The sequence below is a fragment of the Taudactylus pleione genome, unplaced genomic scaffold (assembly GCF_031769625.1).
Source record: "Taudactylus pleione unplaced genomic scaffold, aTauple2 ptg001839l, whole genome shotgun sequence".
Taxonomy (NCBI): Eukaryota; Metazoa; Chordata; class Amphibia; order Anura; family Myobatrachidae; genus Taudactylus; species Taudactylus pleione.
Genome location: NW_028286236.1, coordinates 33,416 through 57,770, shown reverse-complemented (window position 1 = coordinate 57,770; position 24,355 = coordinate 33,416). Strand labels below are relative to the sequence as shown.

Sequence of the window (24,355 nt, the reverse complement as noted above, 5' to 3'; positions counted from 1 at the left end):
CATAGGGAGATGCTGTGACCCATCACCAAGGCTCACAGTACCCATTGTCCTTGTACCCATTACATGATCCCACATATGGGCTGTTATGGATCACGGTGGTAGATCCTCCCATGTCAGAATACCAACAGCGGCATCCAGCCAGAAACCCTATGCCTGGAGGTAAGTACCCTAATTCCTCCCCTCCTGCAGCCTAACCCTAATCCCCCTTCTCCTCAGCCTCCGCCTTGTTCCTAACCTAATACTTACCATTGGGATGTCAACGGTGATTCCAGTGCCGGGATTCTCACCACTAGCATCTTACCACCGAGCTGTCGACTATATCCCAATATAATAAAGGTTACAGTTGTCTCCCTCATTCCCCCCACACTCCGCCTTTTCCTTTATACACAAGTTATCACTAAACACAGCAGTGAGGCAGAATCTTCTACATCAGAGTCATTTTATTGCAAGGTTACAAGAATATAGTTTCCTTTTGTAGTAACACTTGGAATGTTATTTATTGAATATTTAATACTACAGATTACTATAATATTGTGATTGTTTTGCTACTAGAATAGTGCAAGAAACTCAGATTATAAAATGAGCAGCTGCTGTATCCTGCAAACCTGGGGGCAGACACACAAGCAGCAGATAAAGTGGATGGAGATAGAAATCTGTAACTTAAACATAATGGTAACAGCAGCACAGAGTATTTCAGCTCATACAACTCCATTACAACTATGGTCAGACAAGACTGACATGGATACAGCTAGGTAACAGTACAGAGTAATGATGTGAGGTTCCCGGCATACTGGTACAGTGACGCTGTGCATCTGTATATAGATAACAGATCATACATCCAACGCTCAGAGATGTGCAGCATCCTGGCATTTTCCATCAGGTGGGGTCTGTACGTATTAGGAGCCGTCCATGAGGAATAGCTGTCCTGGCTTTCTCTCTTTGGTATAATATGGTCCTTACATTAATGATGAGAGTAACATCCTGCACATAATAGTCCTGTAACGTCCAGTTACTCATACAGAGCAATTCCTGTTATCATTCATGGCTTGTGTACAATGTGTCATTTCTGTATTAGTCATGTATTATAAGCTGCAGGATATGATACTCGCACAGTGCTGTCATTCCCTCCATGGCACACATACAATAGAGATGACATATTATCTAATGCATATGTACTAACATAATGCTGATATATATCATGATAGGAGGTAATAACAGGACAGGCCAGTGTATCCATGCAGGTGCCCATCAGAGAGCAAATCCCCAACACCAGAGCGGTGTCACAGTGACAGGAGACGGGAAAGTGGGGCACACATGTAAGACAAAACCTTTCTTGTTTGGGTATGAAAAATGGATACTAAGACAGTCACAGTATAAAGGTACTAAAAGCAAAGTTAGGATAAATCTAAAAAACAAAACAATAAAAAACTGCATAACAAGAACCTGGGAATACGAAGAGCTGGTGCAACCCCACTATATACCTATAATCACACCAATATATACCTATAATCACCGGTACCTAAAGTGAGAGTAATACAGCTTTATGTCAGTTTATATCCAGTTCTGAATGAGTCAATAGTAATTGTCTGACTGACCAATACCGACACGGCTTATGCCTGACGTTTGTTCTTCGGTGGACCTGACCTCGGCTCGTACCCTGGTCTAAAGCTGACTGCCCTGTCCCTATCTCTATGTTATTTTCTCCTGCCAGCTGTGGCCTAGTGTGACCAGCCAGTGAGACAACTCACTCTCATGCAGAAACCTCTATACTTCCTTGTGATATCTCTGGTAATATCAGTGTTACCACTAAATCATGTCTTACAGCAAATCACTAGATCTTACACGTAGGCCATCACAGAACATGTGCACTACCGAGAGGGCAACTATTCCAGCTTTACTCACAATGTACAAAAACTTTCAGGTCAAAAAGTGTGGTAAATACTAACAAAAAAGCGTCACACGCAGCTGTGTTACCCCACATGGATGTCAGACAGGTCCGTGTGGTGTTTGGTTTCCTTGTTACCAAACTCTATATCTCATATTTTTGTAGGTGTATATGATTTCCTCACTACCAATAATCCTCATCTCCTGACTCTTTGAGCTCATATTTTTGTACGTGTATAACAAAGCTTGTATTGTCCTTTCTGTGACTTCCTCACTACCAAATAATCTCCATCTCCTGACCCTGCACATTACTGGTGGTGTCACCACTGTGGGAGGTGACAGTGCAGGACATACTGAGGACAATCTGTACTGATCCTACTTATCCTGTGATGTCCCTGTATTATTCCTCCATTACTACGTACCCTGCTCACATCAGTATTCTGCTGGGGATATCGGGAGCCTGATGCACTTAATGGACATTACTGTTAGTGGTTTATACCAGGACCAGCAGCTTCCTGTGTCCCAACACGAATTACATTATCTAATGTATAAATTACATAAGTGATCATGATATTAATGTCCTTATCTTTTGGAATAATGTAAATAGCAGGATACAGAGGATCTAATTAGAAGGAACCAGACATCAGACTGCTGTAAGGAGATTAGAGATCCATTTACCAGGAAACCCAACCAGAGAATACTGGATCCAGTGAGATAAAATCAGAGGTTACAGATGTCATTATATCGCCCATCTCACCCCGTCACTTACAGCCCAGTCATCACATGATGTCATAGTTTCCCACTTCCCATATTACATCCCCAGCACATTGTCATGGTGACAGATTAGTTATGTCCCTATATTACATCATGTGGTCTTGTTACTGCACAAATAGGCAAATAGCACAATAATAATATAATACAGAGCTTCCCAAAGTCCTCCATTACAGGCCAGGGTCTAAGGATATCCATGCTTGAGTAATGTAAATGTCATTTACCCTTCATCAACAGCAATCTAGGCTAACATTGTATTTATGCTTGTTCTGATAATTCCCAATAATATTACAGTACTGCAAATATCGCCGAAGTTTCTATATATTTCTTAAGGCTCATACACATTGTTTTTCTCCTGTGTGACGTCTCTGATGTATAACAAGATGTGATTTCTGTGTAAAACATTTCTCACACTCAGAGCATGTATATGGTTTCACACCTGTGTGACTTCTCTGATGTATAACTAGATATGATTTCTCTGTAAAACATTTCCCACACTCAGAACAAGGAAATGGCTTCTCACCTGTGTGAGTTCTCTGATGTGTAACAAGAATTGATTTCTCTATAAAACATTTCCCACACTCAGAGCATGGAAATGGCTTCTCACCTGTGTGACTTCTCTGATGTATAACTAGATATGATTTCTCTGTAAAACATTTCCCACACTCAGAGCATGGAAATGGCTTCTCACCTGTGTGACGTCTCCGATGTATAACAAGAGATGATTTCTGTGTAAAACATTTCCCACACTCAGAACATGGAAATGGCTTCTCACCTGTGTGACATCTCTGATGCATAACTAGATATGATTTCTCTGTAAAACATTTCCCACACTCAGAACATGGAAATGGCCTCTCACCTGTGTGACGTCTCTGATGTGTAACAAGAGATGATTTCTGTGTAAAACATTTCCCACACTCAGAACATGGAAATGGTTTCTCACCTGTGTGACTTCTCTGATGTACATCAAGTTTGCTCTGCTGTAGAAAACATTTCCCACACTCAGAACATGAATATGGTCTCTCACCTGTGTGAATCTTTGTATGTGTAGTAAGATCTCCTCTCAGTGTAAAACATTTCCCACACTCAGAACATAGAAAAGGCCTCTCAGCTGCGTGAACTCTCTTCTGATGCATAGAAAGACTGATCTGCTTGGTAAATCCTTTCCCACATTCAGAACATGACAATGGTTTATCACCTGTGTGATCTGAGCTGTGTGTAACATTACTGGGATTATCAGGAGAACATTCCTCATGGTTAAAAGGATCAGATGATATATCTGCACTGTGAGATGCTGGATGTATACTGGGGATAATGGGGTTTTCTCCTGTAGAGTCCTGTGAGAAGTTATTATCGTCTAGGTCACAATCTGGAGATAATATGAGACGTCTCCCCGAGTTATTCCTGCTGCTGTGTCCATCTGCTGGGAACAGAATAATGATATGGGAATTAGCGCCCCTGCAGAGCTATACCATACTGTGTAATTATAATAAGATGTGCACGGCTGTACCCCTACATCTCCATATTGTGTCACTATAAAACATTCCCGGCTGTACCCCAACATTTCCATACTGTGTAACTATAAAAAGACGTGCCTGGCTGTACCCCTACATCTCCATAATGTGTAAATATAATAAGACGTGCCTGGCTGTACCCCAACATGTCATACTGTGTAACTATAAAACATTCCCGGCTGTACCCCAAAATCTCCATATTGTGTAACAATAAGACGTACCCAGCTGTACCCCAACATCTCCATACTGTGTAACTATAAGATGTGCCCGGCTGTACCCCAACATCTCATACTGTGTAACTATAATAAGACGTGCCCGGCTGTATCCCAACATCTCCATACTGTGTAACTATAAGACGTACCCGGCTGTACCCCAACATCTCCATACTGTGTAACTATAATAAGATGTGCCCGGCTGTACCCAAAAATATCATACTGTGTAACTATAAGACGTGCCCGGCTGTACCCCAACATCTCCAAACTGTGTAACTATAAGTGCCCGGCTGTACCCCAACATCTCCATACTGTGTAACTATAAGACGTGCCCGGCTGTACCCCAACATCTCCATACTATGTAACTATATAAGACATACCCGGCTGTACCCCAACATCTCCATACTGTGTAACTATAATAAGACGTGCCCGGCTGTACCCCAACATCACCATACTGTGTAACTATAAGACGTGCCCGGCTGTGCCCCAACATCTCCATACTGTGTAACTATAAGACGTGCCCGGCTGTACCCCAACATCTCCATACTGTGTAACTATAAGACGTGCCCGGCTGTACCCCAACATCTCCATACTGTGTAACTATAAGACGTGCCCAGCTGTACCCCAACATCTCCATACTGTGTAACTATAATAAGACGTGCCCGGCTGTACCCCAACATCTCCATACTGTGTAACTATAAGATGTGCCCGGCTGTACCCAAACATCTCCATACTGTGTAACTACAATAAGACGTGACCAGCTGTACCCCAACATCTCCATACTGTGTAACTATAATAAGACGTGCCCGGCTGTACCCCAACATCTCCTACTGTGTACTATAATAAGACGTACCCGGCTGTACCCCAACATCTCCATACAGTCAGTGACTTCATCATGTATGTACTGACAATTGTCATGAGGAGGATTAGGGTGTAGGAGTAACACTGGCCGGGGAGTATCCACTAAAGGGGGAGATGTATCAAACCTCACAGAGGCAAAGTGGAGAAGTTGCTATTTGCAACCAATCAGCTTCTGTCAATTTACAAACTGTACTTGAAAAATAAAAGCTACAAGCTGATTGGCTGCTGCGGGCATAAAATCTCTCTCTTATGACACGTTATGTACAATGGGCGCAACATATGGGCATAAACCTGGGATAACTTGAAATGTATTCAGACACCTTATCTATATGCTACACTGGTAGATACCCACGTTACTACCGGTCACTACCAACAGAGTGCAGGCATGGTCTATCCATTATATCACACACAGGTCATACTAGCTGTATCCTGCTGTGTCCTCACACTCTCCATATCTCCATCTCAGTATGTGTAACAGAGTGCAGGCATGGTCTATACATTACATCACACACAGGTCATACTAGCTGTATCCTGCTGTGTCCTCACACTCTCCATATCTCCATCTCAGTATATGTAACAGAGTGCAGGCATGGTCTATACATTATATCACACACAGGACATACTAGCTGTACCCTGCTGTGTCCTCACACTCTCCATATCTCCATCTCAGTATGTGTAACACAGTGCAGGCATGGTCTATACATTATATCACACACAGGTCATACTAGCTGCACCCTGCTGTGTCCTCACACTCTCCATATCTCCATCTCAGTATGTGTAACAGAGCGCAGGCATGGTCTATACATTACATCACACACAGGTCATACTAGCTGCACCCTGCTGTGTCCTCACACTCTCCGTATCTCCATCTCAGTATGTGTAACAGAGCGCAGGCATGGTCTATACATTACATCACACACAGGTCATACTAGCTGTATCCTGCTGTGTCCTCACACTCTCCATATCTCCATCTCAGTATGTGTAACAGAGTGCAGGCATGGTCTATACATTATATCACACACAGGTCATACTAGCTGCACCCTGCTGTGTCCTCACACTCTCCATATCTCCATCTCAGTATGTGTAACACAGTGCAGGCATGGTCTATACATTATATCACACACAGGTCATGCTAGCTGCACCCTGCTGTGTCCTCACACTCTCCATATCTCCATCTCAGTATGTGTAACACAGTGCAGGCATGGTCTATACATTATATCACACACAGGTCATACTAGCTGCATCCTGCTGTGTCCTCACACTCTCCATATCTCCATCTCAGTATGTGTAACAGAGTGCAGGCATGGTCTATACATTATATCACACACAGGTCATACTAGCTGTACCCTGCTGTGTCCTCACACTCTCCAGATCTCCATCTCAGTATGTGTAACAGAGTGGAGGCATGGTCTATACATTATATCACACACAGGTCATACTAGCTGTACCCTGCTGTGTCTTCACACTCTCCGTATCTCCATCTCAGTATGTGTAACAGAGCGCAGGCATGGTCTATACATTACATCACACACAGGTCATACTAGCTGTATCCTGCTGTGTCCTCACACTCTCCATATCTCCATCTCAGTATGTGTAACAGAGTGCAGGCATGGTCTATACATTATATCACACACAAGTCATACTAGCTGTACCCTGCTGTGTCCTCACACTCTCCAGATCTCCATCTCAGTATGTGTAACAGAGTGCAGGCATGGTCTATACATTATATCACACACAGAACATACTAGCTGCACCCTGCTGTGTTCTCACACTCTCCATATCTCCATCTCAGTATGTGTAACAGAGTGCAGGCATGGTCTATACATTATATCACACACAGGTCATACTAGCTGTATCCTGCTGTGTCCTACAGTGCAGACATGGGGCCTAATTCAGACCCGGACGCAAGTACCCGGACGCACGTACGGCGTACGAGCCGAAAAATGCAAATTCAAGCGCTCGCTCTTAATTTCGTACGCAGCTAATCTTCCGCCCCATAGTCTACCAACCCCTCCTCTAGCTAACGAGCGTGCCAAATTGCGACTGTACATCTCCAATTGTGCATGCAGGGAACGCTTGCACCAGTCCAAACCGCAAGTGGGCCTGTCAGTTTTCGATTACCTGCTCGTTCATTCTGCATCCATCCTTTAATCGTATCATGCCAATCAACAGATCAATTAGCTTAATTGCTCTTCACCTTTTTTTTTCATTTTCAATAAACTTTACTCTTGTCCGTGTTTGTTTTTTCACGCAGAATACGTACGGTTTAAACAATGGTTTTCTTTATCCAAAATACATGTTTTTTGCATTTTTCATATTGTTTTCTGTGTTTTGTCTGACGCATATTTTACTTGTTTCATTTTTTGGGTTAAATTAGCTAACGCATGTCACTGCATTTAGCCAATCATAACTCTCATTAGATTTTTTAGCCTGTCGAACACATGACTCATACATTAACCAATAGAATGGTTCCTGTTAATTTTCCAAATACATTAGCCAATCAAAATTATTATCTGGTCTTTATTAAAACTGTTTTTTCAAAATCCCACCATTGCCATCATGAGAGCCTCTGCGTTCACCAGGCGGGAGCTTCTAGTCCTGACGGAGGTAATGGACCGGCGGATAACCAGCCAGCCTCCCCCCATCAGCAACAGAGAAAAGCGATCCGCCTATGCGGAGGTTCGCCGCCGCCTGCGCTCCTTCGGCTCACGCCGACAGATTGGCCAACTGGAGAGCAGGTGGTCTGATCTCCAACGTCGCACGCCACGCTTCCTGGCATGTTTTCGCCAGCGTATAGCTGAAAGTAAGTTTTTTTTTTTTCGCTTTCCATTTTTATTTTGCGGCCCTATCTGCGTGTGCATGTTTTCATTCTTGCCCTGTTTGTTTATTTGCTACATATCTGCGTGTGCATGTTTTCATTCTTGCCCTGTTGGTTTATTTACTACATATCTGTGTGTGCATGTTTTCATTCTTTCCCTGTTTGTTTATTTACTACATATCTGCGTGTGCATGTTTTCATTCTTGCCCTGTTTGTTTATTTACTACATATCTGCGTGTGCATGTTTTTTTTTTTTATAAAAAAAATTTTTTGAGGATGTTTTCAAGGTTAAAAATTAATCATAACTTAAATTGTTATCCATCATTTAGGGGCAGAGCGCAGTCTACGCCGGCATCGGCAGCGATGCCGTCGGCCTCGTCCCCTATCCCCAACTCCCAGCCAATCCTCCTCTCCCCACCCTACCCCTAATTCACCCTCCAACCCAGCCTGACCAGACCCGGACGCCAATCCCTCTCAGATACTTCCCATCCCTCAAAATTCCCCCTCCCCTCAACCCCCCTCTATCTTTTCATCACCTCCCCTCCAACCACCCCTCTCTTTTACACCCCCTCCCCCCCTTCAGAAATCACCCCTCCTCCAACAGACCTGCATTTGCCGACCTCCGAGGAGGACGATGGTTGTGCTACAGGTCCAGGCGTCATTGTCAACGGTATGTTTCCCTTTTTATTTTTTTTGGGGGGGGATGTTATCCTTTGCCTGTGCATTTTTCAAATTTTACTTATTTATAATGTTTGTTATATATATCTTGATTTAAAAATGTCTATGTTTACCCCTTACACATATCACACATGTCCAAACACTCATACTTGTATCTCTTGTTTACGGTACCCACAAAAGTAGTTTTTCTGCGTACTTCTCATTTTTTACATTTTTGATTTTTCAGAGTCATTTTTTTTAATTTACTTGGGCCAAGAATGTTGGCTTTGAATTGTAATGTTTGGCAAAATTTACACTTTTTATAAAGTTGTATTTCCTTTGGAAGTTGTTTGTCAAACAAAATTACGGGTTTTTTTGATTAAGCACCTCATTTTTTTAACCCACAGAGGACCAGAGGCGGCTGACAGAGGCAGCAGCATGTGTGCAGAGGTTGAGGGGCCATGTTATAGGCATGCTGGTGGTCCTCGATCACATGGCGGGGATCCTACGACCTTAATTTTTTTGTTTGTGCCAAATTTGGTCATGTTTTCTTTAAAAAAAAAAAAAAATTTTGTTTAAAGTCTCATTCCTTCTGTGTAAATATTATATTGTTTAACCTTACATAAGTCGACTACTGCAGAAAGTATTTTAAAGTAATGTAACTTAGATTCTAGAAAGCTGAATTATGTAAGCTGGCACATTCAACACCTAACAATACTAATAGGTTTGTCGTTTTTTTTTTTGTTTTTTGGGGTGGGGGAAAGGTAAATATTAAATGAAACCTGTTTAGGCCGAGATTAGAAAACATACTGATTCCACATAATACCTTTGGGTGTTTGTTTTGAGCCACTAAGCATGGTAAAATACTGCAAAATTTAAAACATTACAGGATTAGCCCTTAAGCAAGTTTGCATTTTTTGAACACGGTTACACTTGCATGTAATTTAGAAAGGATTTTTTTAACGTTACCAACATTTATTTACTCAAAATTAAGAAACACAATGTGATTAAGGACAATAAATACACACAGTGAAAACACTCTTCAAAAATCAGCCTACACACAAAATATACAAAAACAAAACAATCAAGAACGGTTTGACGAAGTATGAAGAAAAAGCAGCCGGTGTGTCAGGGGGTATAGATAATATATGACAAGGTTCGTGTGTTAAAATAAACAAATTTATTAACAATTAAAATGGTATAATAGATGAATAGACATATAACCCTGGATAATCTGTTTAAAGAAAACTGTGCATAATATCACATTAGTGATCTTACTGTAGAGATAACAATGTCCAAATTGAATGGCTGTGGTATATAGGATAATATCCAAAAAAAGTGAGGATGCAAATTGATACACTTATCACCACCGTATTGTTTGACGAAGTAGCATGCCAACATGATTCCACAAATGAGTTGACGACAAATTTGGTCCAGAAGTTAAATCCAATGTGTCCACATGAAGTCATTTTTTACGATCAGGTAGTAGTCATGGTTTTCACGCAAAAAATTATGGAATAAATCACAAAAAAAAAGTTCAAATTGTTAATTACATTATTACATGTCTACATTGTATCATCTAACTTCATTTGGGACAATAATTACCTAAAAAATCGGGCCACCACATCATCGCGTATGGCCCCCCCACATACTGACCTCCGACCAACCTCGGGGGGGCCATCCTCAGGCAAGGCATCCTCTGGCTGCATTTGGACACCACTCCTTATGGCGATGTTATGAAATATCCCACACAGGACCACAATTTTCGAAACCATATCCGGCAAATACATGAGCTCGCCACCAGAGTGGTGGAGGCATCTGAATCGGCCTTTTAAAAGGCCGATACAGCGCTCCACCACTTGCCTGGTGGCTGTAAGTGCGGAATTAAAATCACTTTGTGGCCCTGGTGTGGGAGCCAAATAAGGAGTGAGCAGCCAGGGCGTGCAAGGGTAGCCACTGTCTCCTGTGAAAAAGAAGTTACAAAATCAGGATCACTGTGTATCAAGCGTTGCATTGGTATCTAAAAAAGGTCTCAACTTACCCAGAAACCATGCATCACCAGCTTGTAGGTTGTTTAATTTATGCCAAATGCCGGATGACGAATGAGTCATGTGCACTCCCGGGTAATTTTGCATTCAGGGACAGGATCTGGAGGGAGGCATCACATACTACCATTACATTCAGTGAGTGATAGTGTTTTCGGTTCCGAAAAATGGCCTCCAGCCGTGCTGGAGGCTGAAGTGGTATGTGAGTACCATCCACAACCCCTATGGTGTGTGGGAAGCCAGCTATTTGGTAAAAATTGGCCTTCGCCACACTAAGGGAACCCATATCCAAAGGCATTTGAATAAAATGATGGAGGTGTTTGAAAAGGGCCTCCATCACTGCCGTCAGGATCCTTGAAAAGGAGGATTGGGAGATTCCCGCAACTATTCCCACCATGGTTTGAAAGGATCCTGAGGCACAGAAATGTAACACCGCCATAAATTGCGTAAGTGGTGGTATTGCTGTAGGACTGTCAATATGCCGCTCAAGATCACTCTCTATTAATGAGTGTCTATGATGATTTGGGGCGGAAGACGGTATCGCCTTAACACCTCATCATCGGGCATTCCAAAAAGGGTGACACGTGTTCTATATATCTGGGGCCTTGCATGCCTATGATGCCTACGCCTGGGACGAGACTGAGGTTGGTCGGCTTCCGGCAGCATGGCCACAATAATACGACCAACATCAACCTGAAATGGTAAGAATTGTAGTTAAGGTATGTTGCCCCAAAAAATTAAAAAAATACTTATCTTTACGTTAAAATCCAAAGATGCTTACATGCCGGGGTATTGTCATGATTTCAAAAACCTACATTTAAAAAAAACAAAAAAATTTTTTAATTTGGGTTGGCCATTTTGTAATCTTGTGTTTTTTTAAAATGGGCCAAAATAAAGGGGGTGAGCACACATTTCGAACAATAGTAAACCTACATTGAGAGAACTTCCACAATTTGATCCCATATTTTAAAAAAACACGAATTTGAGCGCTAAATGGTTTGCATTTTGAACAGGGGAATCAAGCCTACAAAAGTGCGCTAAATGGTTCACATTTTTACAAGGGGAATCAAGCCTACAAAAGTGCGCTAAATGGTTCGTTTTTTTACAAGGGGAATCAAGCCTACAAAAGTGCGCTAAATGGTTCGCATTTTTACAAGGGGAATCAAGCCTACAAAAGTACGCAAAATGGTTCGCATTTTTACAAGGGGAATCAAGCCTACAAAAGTGCGCTAAATGGGTCGCAGTTTACACATCCCCTAAAACCCGGAAACAAACCGTCAAGACCCCAAAATATGCGAAGAACAAGACATGAACATTTAACAAACAAGTTAAAATAAAAACTTACCAATACACGACAAAGAAGTCACAGAACAAAAACGTCTTTGGGGCATAGCCCAAAAAAACCTACAAAAATAAAACAATAAAAAAAATTCGTTTTTGGCCCAAACCCAAAAAAAAGGAGAACCATATTTTACAAAAGGATGACGGGAAAAAACTTACACAGAAAAAACACCACACCTAAAAAAAAACACAAAAAAATTCGAACGGAAAGTTACCCCAAAAAACCGCCTCTAACACAATCCAAAAAAACGCCAAACACAACTCCCTCCAACAAACCACTCCGAACAACGTAACCTCCAACAAACAACAACCGCCACCTCGACTCGAGTCGCCAAAAGCCATAGTGTTTCTTTTCCAGCTCAAATTAAGAACGGATCATAGGAACGCACAATCAATGATGCGGCCGAATAATAAGGACGCATGTATAAATACGTCACGGAAAAAAAGAAACGGTCTGGTGTAGTTCTTGTTTTTGCTGGAAAAATGGCTACAGACCAGCCAAACAATGGCCAAGAGGCGGCCGGTAAATATTTCTCACATTTCTAATCAAGGCTGATTTTGAAAAATAATATAGTGAAAGATTGACATCTAAATTCAAAATAATTTAATGTAAATAGGTGTTGAGGATGACATGGAAGAGGCTGCTGGGCCCAGTATTCCGGCCAAAGCTGGCAAAAAGAAAAGGCAGCCACAATTCACAAGAAAGGAGATGGAGGTTTTGGTTCAGAAGTGTGTGGACATCCTGCCACAGGCAGACAGGAATATGGGTGTAAGCCAGAAGTGCAGAATGTGGGAGGAGATAGCCAGTGCTGTCAATAGGGTGGGTGAGAGTGACCGTGCAACCCGGGATGTCAAACACCGGTAAGTTAAAACCTAAATTAAAAAAATGGATAGAGGGCCAAATAACGCAGGAATAATGCCAACTTTTTCAACAACAGATGGCAAGACTTCAAATATCGCCTGAAGCAAAAACTGGCTGACAGGGCTAGGCATGCAAGGGGGACAGGTGGGGGTCCCACCCCTGTGTCATTGGAGCTGAATGATTTGGAAGAGCTGGCACAGGGGTGTGTGCAGAATGTGGAGGTGTTTGGCGTGTCCAACATGGATACGGACATGCCAGACTTTGCTGCTCCTCATGTTGTCCCAGGTAAATGTTGTGATGTAACCAACTCTGAAATGTTATTGTGACAATATGTAGATTCTAATGTGACTCTTTTCTCTTTTTTCTCACAGAGACACAGGCGGATGAGTCTGCTCCAGAGGGGAGCCTTGGCCGCAGAATTTCTGCAGGGGAGGAACCAGTACATCCGGCTGAGGACCCTGCAGAAGCCAGTCCAGGGCAATCCCCCTTGCAGGCAGTGGCACTCCTCACAGAACTCAATTTTAAATCGGATTACCATACGGAGATTCTGCAGAGGATGGACGCCAGTCTGCTACGGGTGGCTGAGGCCCTGGAGCAAAATGCTGCGGCCAACGTGACCATTGGTCAGGCCCTGGCTGAAAATACCAGGGCCAACATCAGAATCGCCAATGCCCTGGAGCAGCTCGTTCGCCAGCACATGGTGGAGCCGACCTCCCTTCCTGCCGGAACATCAGGATCCTCCACCTCTGGCACAACAACAGCCATTCCTCCAAATGTGCCTAGCCCTGTGCCTAGTCCAGAGGCCACAACATCTGCCTCTGGACAGGCCAGCCAGAGGACATCCCGGACCCGGTCTGGCGCCCACCCTACCCCAGCCAAACGGGGAAAAAAATGATGACAGCACTGGCTAATTTTCCCACACTCCTTCTATGCTTGCCCCATATTCCTTTCTGGCCAAAACTTCCCTCTCCTTTCTTGTGAAATGTTTTTAATTTGTTTTAAAAAAAAGGGCTCTTTAAGGAACACTTTAAAATTAAAAAAAGGATGCAAATTCTCCTGGCCAAAGCAAATGGTAAAATACACACAAACATGATGACATTATTGTTACAATAGCACAAAACCAAAATAAAAAAAACATTCCTACAAATGTACGCTAATTGATTGTGTAATCCTGAAATTAGCAGCTGTGATTTCCACCTGCGTACGGTTTTGTGCTAACCAAAAAAAACTCTTTACAAAACACATTACAAGCTGGTTTTCAATTCAAAGTTGATTGTTTTTCTGACAAGCCGTGATTAATCGATGAAACATCGTGGAGGCCCGGACCGGAGGACAAGGCCATCGCCATTGTGGTCAAGTAATCCACACCCCAAGCTGTGCGAGCAGTTTGAACGGAAAGAGGATCAGCCAGTGACGTATGACTTGGTACGAACACATTTGACGTTCGCATCTGAAAATTTATGTACGCCCAAAAAACGCCTCGCCACGCCTGCGTTTTTCCATCTCCAGCCCCGTCAACGCCCAAAAACGGCCTGTTCTGTCAATCACATTTGACATGTCACTTCCAGTTCGCAATTTGACGAACGAGACAAAAAAAGCTCGCAATCTGCCTTACGCACATGCGCAGTGGAACACCGGCACATGCGTGGTTTCCTAACATCGGAACGCAACAAGCGTACTGATGCTAACGAACGGCTATGAATGAGGGCCATGGTCTATACATTATATCACACACAGGACATACTAGCTGCACCCTGCTGTGTCCTCACACTCTCCTGATCTCCATATCAGTATGTGTAACAGAGTGCAGGCATGGTCTATACATTATATCACACACAGGACATACTAGCTGCACCCTGCTGTGTCTTCACACTCTCCGGATCTCCATCTCAGTATGTGTCACAGAGTGCAGGCATGGTCTATACATTATATCACACACAGAACATACTAGCTGCACCCTGCTGTGTCCTCACACTCTCCGGATCTCCATCTCAGTATGTGTCACAGAGTGCAGGCATGGTCTATACATTATATCACACACAGAACATACTAGCTGTACCCTGCTGTGTCCTCACACTCTCCATATCTCCATCTCAGTATGTGTAACAGAGTGCAGGCATGGTCTATACATTATATCACACACAGGTCATACTAGCTGTACCCTGCTGTGTCCTCACACTCTCCGGATCTCTATCTCAGTAAATGTAAAAGGACCAGTTTGTATCTCTCTAGGAATTAATATCTTCACTGGAGGTTAGATACGCTCTAACCTCTAAGGGGATCTACTGGAACATGCAAAAGAACCAGCTGGACTCAAATGAATCAGCAAAAACACAATGGAACAGAAAAATCCACATTTTAAACAATCGGGATCCACCATTGCTCTCGCTGTGGACCTCCAGGCAGAAATTTAATACTTTCCTAAAAGATATTTATACAGGTCTGGTTCATATCTCTGGTAAAACAGAATGAAACCAGTACAAGAAATCACATTCAAAGATGTTATTACCATCAGTGACCATTGATAATGTCAGGCAGTAGTGGCCAGGAAGGATCATGGGTGGGAAGGATCGTAAACAAAGGTCATTTTTGAAGTGGACAGTAAAGAACATGAGTAGCTGGTAGCAGACAAAGATATGATGAGTGTGGGGAGAAGACTGGTCAGATCTCTGGGCTGGTAACACACAGTGATATGATGTGAGGGGGAGAGCAGGAGTATAATAAGGGCTAATGGCTCCTGATGTATGAGATACACCAGAGAGTGTGGGGAGGGGACTGGTTAGATCTCTGGGCTGGTAAAACACAGTGACATGATGTGAGGGGGGAGAGGAGTATAATAGGGGCTAATGGCTCCTGATGTATGAGATACACCAGAGAGTGTGGGGAGGAGACAGGTCAGATCTCTGGGCTGGTAACACACAGTGACATGATGTGAGGGGGAGAGCAGGAGTATAATAGGGGCTGATGGCTCCTGATGTATGAGATACACCAGAGAGTGTGGGGTGGAGACTGGTCAGCTCTCTGGGCTGGTAACACACAGTGACATGATGTGAGGAGGAGAGTAGGAGTATAATAGGGGCTGATAACTCCTGATGTATGAGATACACCAGAGATTGTGAGGAGGAGACTGGTCAGATCTCTGGGCTGGTAACACACAGTGATATGATGTGAGGAGGAGAGCAGGAGTATAATAGGGACTGATGGCTCCTGATGTATGAGATACACCAGAGAGTGTGGGGTGGAGACCGGTCAGCTCTCTGGGCTTGTAACACTGTGACATGATGTGAGGGGGAAAGCAGGAGTATAATAATAGCAAATGGCTCATGACTCCCCCACTGTGCATATACATTTTATTCATTAGTTTGTACTGACAGAGGAGGGTGTAGGATAAGAGATTGCTGTAGTGACTGAACAGAGTATGTGACTCTTTTCTGCAATAAGTGCTTAGTACTCACCTGTGCTGATATCTGTAGGGATTTCCTCCTCTTTACACTTCTGATCACCCCTCACATACGTCTCTTCTTCTTCCTCTGTATCTTCTTCCTTTATATCAGTCACATATGTCTCTTCTTCTCCCTCTATATCTTCTGCCTTCATATCAGTCACATACGTCTCTTCTTCTCCCTCTATATCTTCTGCCTTCATATAAGTCACATACGTCTCTTCTCCCTCTATAACTTCTACCTTAATATCAACAAGATCTTCACTCTAAATGACCCATAAAATAATCACGTCTAATTTAATTGAGAATAAACAGAATTTAATTGAGAATAAACAGTAAAATAATCAGTGTATAATACACACACAGACTCTCTATAGATCATATAGTCACAGTCACTTTGGTGTACTGGTATCTACCTGATGCTCCTGTGGGGTCCTGTGACTCTCCTCTGTACAATCCTGTGAATAAAGATGATGGGGACATCTCTCTGTGGTATTTCTATTACTGGGTCCATCTACAGGAAACACAGTGACTGAGAACATTGTATATATGTGATTATCAGGTAATGTGTGTATATAGGGCTCCCAAACCTGCTCTACCCTGTACAATAAATGACAGTCTCCTCTTACCCAGTGATGTGAGGGGCTGGTGATTCTCCATCATCGCGTCCTTGTACAGACCCGTGTTCCTCTATATATTCCTTCTTCTGCATGGAGACATAGACAGTGACATCCTGACACCTTATAGGAACCTGACACACACAATGATATAGTAATCTCCCAGACACATCCCCTGGTTGTACTGTCATGTATTATTACTACAGATATAAGTGACGTTACAGTGACACTCTCAGATCCCCTCACCTCCCCAGTCATGTCCCTGTATTATTAATATAGATATAAGTGATGTCACTGTGACACTCCCAGATCCCCTCACCTCTCCAGTCATGTCACTGTATTATTTATATAGATATAAGTGATGTCACTGTGACACTCCCAGATCCGCGCACCTCCCAGTCATGTCCCTGTATTATTGCTATAGATATAAGTGATGTCATTGTGACACTCCCAGATCCCCTCACCTCCCCAGTCATGTCCCTGTATTACTACTATAGATAAAAGTGATTTCACGGTGACACTCCCAGATCTCCTCACCTCCCCAGTCATGTCCCTGTATTATTACTATAGATAAAAGTGATGTCACTGTGACACTCCCAGATCCCCTCACCTCCCCAGTCATGTCCCTGTATTATTACTATAGATAAAAGTGATGTCACTGTGACACTCCCAGACCCTCTCACCTCCCCAGTCATGTCCCTGTATTATTACTATAGATAAAAGTGATGTCACTGTGACACTCCCCTGGATTTAGGGGTCGATCCAATTAGACATGACAGTCGCATCCACGAGTAAGTACAGCTATATGCCACACTTACGGTGCCATCACACACATATAAATATCCATGGTTGCGGGGCTGGATCGGGCCATGAGCGGAGCAGGTTGCAGGTTAGTTGGTGGCGATAAGTCACCCCTTTGCATCTACTTGAATCAAAGCCATAGTATTCCCAGTCATTTCACTCCTGTCTTTGTCTTTAATATAGCATATACACTAGATAAGCTCACTTAAAAAAACAGGGATCATATTTAAACATGCACCACCGAAAGATGTAGTTTGAAATCTGAGAGCTCTCATGGTAAAGGTTGTTTTAAATTACAAAAAAACCCTCTATTTACTCAGGTAGTTACTGTGAGAGGTAATAGGTGTATGTGTGTGTGTGTAGGTAGTCGGGTGATAAGTGAGGGGTTATATTTTGCAACAAAGGTTAGTTTCTTTTTATCACTCTATATCAGCTCTAAGAAATATGGTGATAGAGAATCAGCCCTTAGTCACATCTCCATATAACACCACTAGTAATACATGTGCCCAGTTATTCCCTAATAACTACAGGGTTATTACACCTGATGCTCCATCTACCACTGATCTGTATTATTGTATTACTGAGAATCAGCTCTTAGTCACATCCCCATCTAACACCACTAGTAATACATGTGTCCTGTTATTCCCTAATAACTACAGGGTTATTACAGCTGATGCTCCATCTACCACTGATCTGTATTATTGTATTACTGAGAATCAGCCCTTAGTCACATCTCCATCTAACACCACTAGTAATACATGTGTCCTGTTATTCCCTAATAACTACAGGGGTATTACATCTGATGCTCCATCTACCACTGATCTGTATTATTGTATTACTGAGAATCAGCCCTTAGTCACATCTCCATCTAACACCACTAGTAATACATGTGTCCTGTTATTCCCTAATAACTACAGGGTTATTACAGCTGATACTCCATCTACCACTGATCTGTATTATTGTATTACTGAGAATCAGACCTTAGTCACATCTCCATCTAACACCACTAGTAATACATGTGTCCTGTTATTCCCTAATAACTACAGGGTTATTACATCTGATGCTCCATCTACCACTGATCTGTATTATTGTATTACTGAGAATCAGCTCTTAGTCACATCCCCATCTAACACCACTAGTAATACATGTGCCCTGTTATTCCCTAATAACTACAGGGTTATTACAGCTGATGCTCCATCTACCACTGATCTGTATTATTGAGAATCAGCCCTTAGTCACATCTCCATCTAACACCACTAGTAATACATGTGTCCTGTTATTGCCTAATAACTACAGGGTTATTACAGCTGATACTCCATCTACCACTGATCTGTATTATTGTATTACTGAGGATGATATTAGTGGTATTTGCCAACCAAGAGGAAATTGTTACTTACATGTGCATCTAAATTGGCTAAAAATGAATGGGATGTACTAAGGGTCACATCTGTGAGAGAACCTGGCACTCGGGTCCCTTGTTTCATCCTCGTCTACCGTATACCCAGAGGCCAGACTTTGTGAGAGTGAAAAGATCCAGACTAATATATAGTAATGTTCTTTATTGTGTTATTCATTAATGTGTGACATCCTGTACAAGGAGACGGCTGGGAGACGGGAATAATAATAAATCACAGGATAGTGACAATCTTACCTGTGGAAGTGTTCTTTTGTCCACTTCAAGTGTCTGCAATAATCAGAGGCTTGGGTAAAACCCCTGTATAAGAGGAAAGAAACTACATATGAGACAAAGAGAAAATGTCAGATATCAATTACCTACATAACGCATAAACACAAACAGGACCTAAATAGACCATAACCACAAATAGCACCTACATAGAGCATAAACACAAATAGCACCTACATACATAAACACAAATAGCACCTACATAGAGCATAAACACAAACAGGACCTACATAGAGCATAACCACAAATAGCACCTACATAGAGCATAACCACAAATAGCACCTACATAGAGCATAACCACAAATAGGACCTAGCGTTCCCGCTAGACTGTTTCAGCGGGGCGCCTTGCTCTGCCCTATTTCTGAAGGGCAGAAAGCACCCTGCCCTCCAGCGCGGAGCCCTGCTGAAACAGCCTTCAGGTTCCGTCCTCCATTCGCGGGCTGCAGTGTCCCGTGGGTGGGGAAAACGGCAGAGCGGAGGTCACCACCGGTGAACGGATTCCATCACAGTGACCGCAGTGCTTGGGGGCTGCCCGGCATGTCCGTAAGTACTGGGCATGCCCCCAAGAGTGACGAAAAGGGGACGCGTCACTTTTCAGTGACCATGCCCCCTTTTCGGGTGCACGCGCCTTCGACGCACGTAGAAGTGCCCTTACTCTAGGTCCAGTTCCCTGCCTGCCACCGGACCTACAGTGAAAACTAAGGACCTACATAGAGCATAACCACAAACAGGACATACATAGAGCATAACCAGAAATAGGACCTACATAGAGCATAACCAGAAACAGGACCTACATAAAGCATAACCAGAAACAGGACCTACATAGAGCATAACGACAAACAGGACCTACATAGAGCATAACGACAAACAGGACCTACATAGAGCAGAACCACAAATAGGACCTACATAGAGCATAACCACAAACAGGACCTACATAGAGCACAACCACAAATAGGACCTACATGGAGCATAACCAGAAACAGGACCTACATAGAGGATAACCAGAAATAGGACCTACATAGAGGATAACCAGAAACAGGACCTACATAGAGCATAACCACATACAGGACCTACATAGAGCATAACCACATACAGGACCTACATAGAGTATAACCACATACAGGACCTACATAGAGCATAACCACATACAGGACCTACATAGAGCATAACCAGAAATAGGACCTACATGTAATCAGAGCAGCGATATAATAAATCAAGAAGCATCACAAAAAACATGTAAAGGATGACAGATCATTAATGACCCGGTTGGACAAGAACTCCGGCAACTGCTGACTGACACTAAATGGACGCGTACGCGCAATGTAGCAAATTTCAGCAAATCTCTATTCAAAAACATGGTTGAGATTCAGGTGAGAGGGAATACTATATGGAGGTGTTGGAATGGGCATTTCAGTGCAACACAAAAGGTACTGCTGCCCATTCCTACCATCACTTTGGTGGCAGTCGCCTTGCACGTCCACTCTTTCTGTACGCCAGTCCCTGATCTGCTCAGGGTTAGTACTGCTCATGGGCAGGATGCGGGGGCCAGGTTAGAGGACAGAGCTGCAGACAGAACTGTAGTGTTCAGTCTAGCACCCTGCTCCTGTCACAACCCATGCAGTTCCTTTTTCCTGTATGGGGTGTCACTAACTGATCTGGTGGTTCTAGCACACTATGGTATGTATCTCAGCAGTTTGTTGCATTAGCAAGTAATATCACATATCAGTGTGTACTGGGAGCTGTGTTATTCCCCCTCATATATCACTGTACAGTCCCCTCTCCCCTATATAATAATACCACGCATCAATGCCCGCATCCCCCTATATAATAATAATATCACATATCAGTGTGTGCTGGGAGCTGTGTTATTCCCCCTCATATCACTGTACAGTCACCTCTCCCTATATAATAATAATAACACATATCAGCGTGTGCTGGGAGCTGTGTTATTCCCCCTCATATATCACTTACAGTCCCCTCTCTGTTATATAATAATAATAATACCACATATTAGTGTGCGCCGGGAGCTGTGTTATTCCCCTTTATATAGCACTGTACAGTTCCATCCCCCTATATAATAATACCACGCATCAATGCCCGCATCCCCCGATATAATAATAATACCAGGCATCAATGCCCGCATCCCCCTATATAATAATAATACTACGCATCAATGCGTGCTGGGAGCTGTGTTATTCCCCCTCATATATCACTGTACGGTCCCCTCTCCCCCTATATAATAATAATACCACATATCAGTGTGTGCTGGGAGCTGTGTTATTCCACCTCATATATCACTGCACAGTCCCCTCTCCCACTATATAATAATAATAATACCACACATCAATGCTTGCTGAGAGCTGTGATATTCATCCTCACATATTACTGTATGGTCCCCTCTCCTCTATATAATAATACCACATATCAGTGTGTGCCGGGAGATGTGTTATTCCCCTTCATATATCACTGGGCCTGATTCAGCATTTATAGCAATTGCAACTGTATACGCAGATTTAGCAATAGTTACTGCACATTCACCACACGTGTGCAGCGATCACACTGCCATTATGGACGCAGAGCAGAATCCATCGCAGAGTGAGTGACAGGATGTAAGCGGTTTGGGGTGGTGACGGGCGAGCTTGTCCGTTTGAATGGGCATGCATAAATTAGCCACTGCGATGGCATACACAGCTTGAGTACTCACTGCGTGAGACAAGGCTTGAAGTTCTGCGTAGGGTCTGACGTGCCTTAATTGCGTAATGGGCCGATGTTCATCAATGTTACCAATGTTTACACTAGATTGCAAGGTAAGACGGATGTGAGAAAACAGAAGTGGGCGTCTTAATGGCGGCTGAGCTTTTGCAATCACTAACATTATCGCAGTTTCAATGCATGCGTATTTGCAGCTAAGAATGCAGTTGAGAGCCGTGCTGGATCAGACCCACTGTATGGTCCCCCCTCACCTATATAAAAATACCATATATCAGTGTGTTCTGGGAGCTGTGTTATTCCCCCTCATATATCACTGTACAGTCCCCTCTTCCCTATGTAATAATGACACCACATATCAGTGTGCGCTAGAAACTGTGTTATTCTCCCTAATATATCACTGCATGGTCTTCTCCCTAAATAATAATAATAATAATATCACATATGTCAGTGCCAGGAGCTGTGTTATTCTCCCTCATATATCACTGTACAGTCCCCTCTCCCTCTATATAATAATACCAAATATCGGTGTGTGCTGGGAGCTGTGTTATTCCCTCTCATATATCACTGTACAGTCCCCTCTTCCCTATATAATAATAATACCACATATCAGTGTGTGCTGGGAGCTGTTATTCCACCTCAAATATCACTGTACAGTCCCCTCTCCCCTATATAATAATAATAATAATACCACATATCAGTATGTGCTGGGAGCTGTGTTATTATTCCCCCTCATATATCACTGTACAGTCCCCCACCTATATAATAATACCACACATCAATGCGTGCTGAGAGCTGTGTTATTCCCCCTCATATATCACTGTACACTCCCCTCCCCCCTATATAAGAATAATACCACATATCAGTGTGTGCTGGGAGCTGTTATTCCCCCTCATATATCACTGTACGGTCCCCTCTCCCTATATAATAATAATACCACATATCAGTGTGCTGGGAGCTGTGTTATTCCCCTAATATTTCGCTGTACAGTCCCCTCTCCCTTATATAATAATAATACCACATATCAGTGTGCTGGGAGCTGTGTTATTCCCCCTCATATATCACTGTACAGTCCCCTCTCCCCTATATAATAATAATATCACATATCAATGTGTGCTGGGAGCTGTGTTATTCCCCCTCATATCACTGTACTGTCCCCTCCTCCCTATATAATAATACCACATATCAGTGTGTGCTGGGAGCTGTGTTATTCCCCCTCATATATCACTGTACACTCCCCTCTCCCCTATATAATAATAATACCACATATCAGTGTGTGCTGGGAGCTGTGTTATTCCCCCTCATATATCACTGTAGTGTCCTCTCCCCCCTATATAATAATAATACCACATATCAGTGTGTGCTGGGAGCTGTTATTCCCCTTCATATATCACTGTACAGTCCCCTCTCCCCTATATAATAATATTAATATCACATATCAGTGTGTGATGGGAGCTATGTTATTCCCCCTCATATATCACTATACAGTCCCCTACCCCCTATATAATAATAATATCACATATCAGTGTGTGCTGGGAGCTGTTATTATGGGACCACCAGTGCTGCTGTATGAGGAGACTGTGTGACAGTACAGGGTATATAGCCCAGGCCTCCCCCCACTGGTATATAGTATAGGTATAGGCCGATCCCCTTGTATGCTAGGACACCACAGGACGCTCCCCCTGTATAGTAGGACACCATAGGCCGCTCCCCTTGTATAGTAGGACACCACAGGCCACTCCATCTGTATAGTGGGACACCACAGGCTGCTCCCCCTGTATAGCAGGACACCACAGGCTGCTCCCACTGTATAGTAGGGCACCACAGGCTGCTCCCCCTGTATAGTAATGCACCACAGGCTGCTCCCCCTGTATAATAGGACACATTACCTGCTGCTGCTGGACACAAAGACGTCGCCTTCCCCGCACTCTATGTAACTCCGCCCACTTCCCACCGTCACTTGTTGTTAATCTGTAATAGGCTTTAGCTCTGCTTTGTAATTTTAACAATCTGATTGTCTCCTCGAAACGTCACTCACCTCATTATCAGGGAGGAGTGGAAGACTGCAGCCATAGAGACGGCGGGTGGGCGGAGCCGTGTTAGTCAGCCCGGTAATCCTCTCTAGAATGACAGTTTT

The 24,355-nt window shown here is 43.2% G+C and overlaps 1 protein-coding gene across 5 annotated transcripts; it reads right to left on the bottom strand.

Moving 5' to 3' along the window:
- Positions 1-428: 428 nt before the first annotated feature.
- Positions 429-24,288, bottom strand: LOC148436297 (uncharacterized). 5 transcript variants are annotated; one of them, XM_088465068.1, is made up of 6 exons: positions 24,257-24,288; positions 19,477-19,539; positions 17,037-17,113; positions 16,824-16,921; positions 16,421-16,673; positions 429-4,078 (listed from the first exon to the last, which is right to left on the bottom strand). In XM_088465068.1, the coding sequence occupies exons 3-6, from the start codon at positions 17,068-17,070 to the stop codon at positions 2,991-2,993; spliced, it is 1,473 nt and encodes a 490-aa protein (XP_088321194.1). In that variant the 5' UTR covers positions 17,071-17,113; positions 19,477-19,539; positions 24,257-24,288; the 3' UTR covers positions 429-2,990. The 5 variants fall into 5 exon arrangements, with proteins under 5 accessions (XP_088321194.1, XP_088321195.1, XP_088321193.1 ...); XM_088465069.1 differs by lacking the exon at positions 24,257-24,288 and adding an exon at positions 24,108-24,231 and having other exon boundaries at positions 17,037-17,158; XM_088465067.1 differs by lacking the exon at positions 24,257-24,288 and adding an exon at positions 24,108-24,231.
- Positions 24,289-24,355: the final 67 nt, after the last annotated feature.

What these genes read in the sequence shown, in the direction of transcription:
- LOC148436297 (XM_088465068.1), bottom strand. Translation starts at nt 17,070, where the DNA reads ATGATGGAGAATCACCAGCCCCTCACATCACTGG. An exon ending in CCAGCCCCTCACATCACTGG is followed by an intron (nt 16,922 to 17,036) that starts GTAAGAGGAGAC and finishes TGTTTCCTGTAG; the next exon opens with ATGGACCCAGTAATAGAAAT. An exon ending in CCCTACAGATATCAGCACAG is followed by an intron (nt 4,079 to 16,420) that starts GTGAGTACTAAG and finishes TTCTGTTCCCAG; the next exon opens with CAGATGGACACAGCAGCAGG.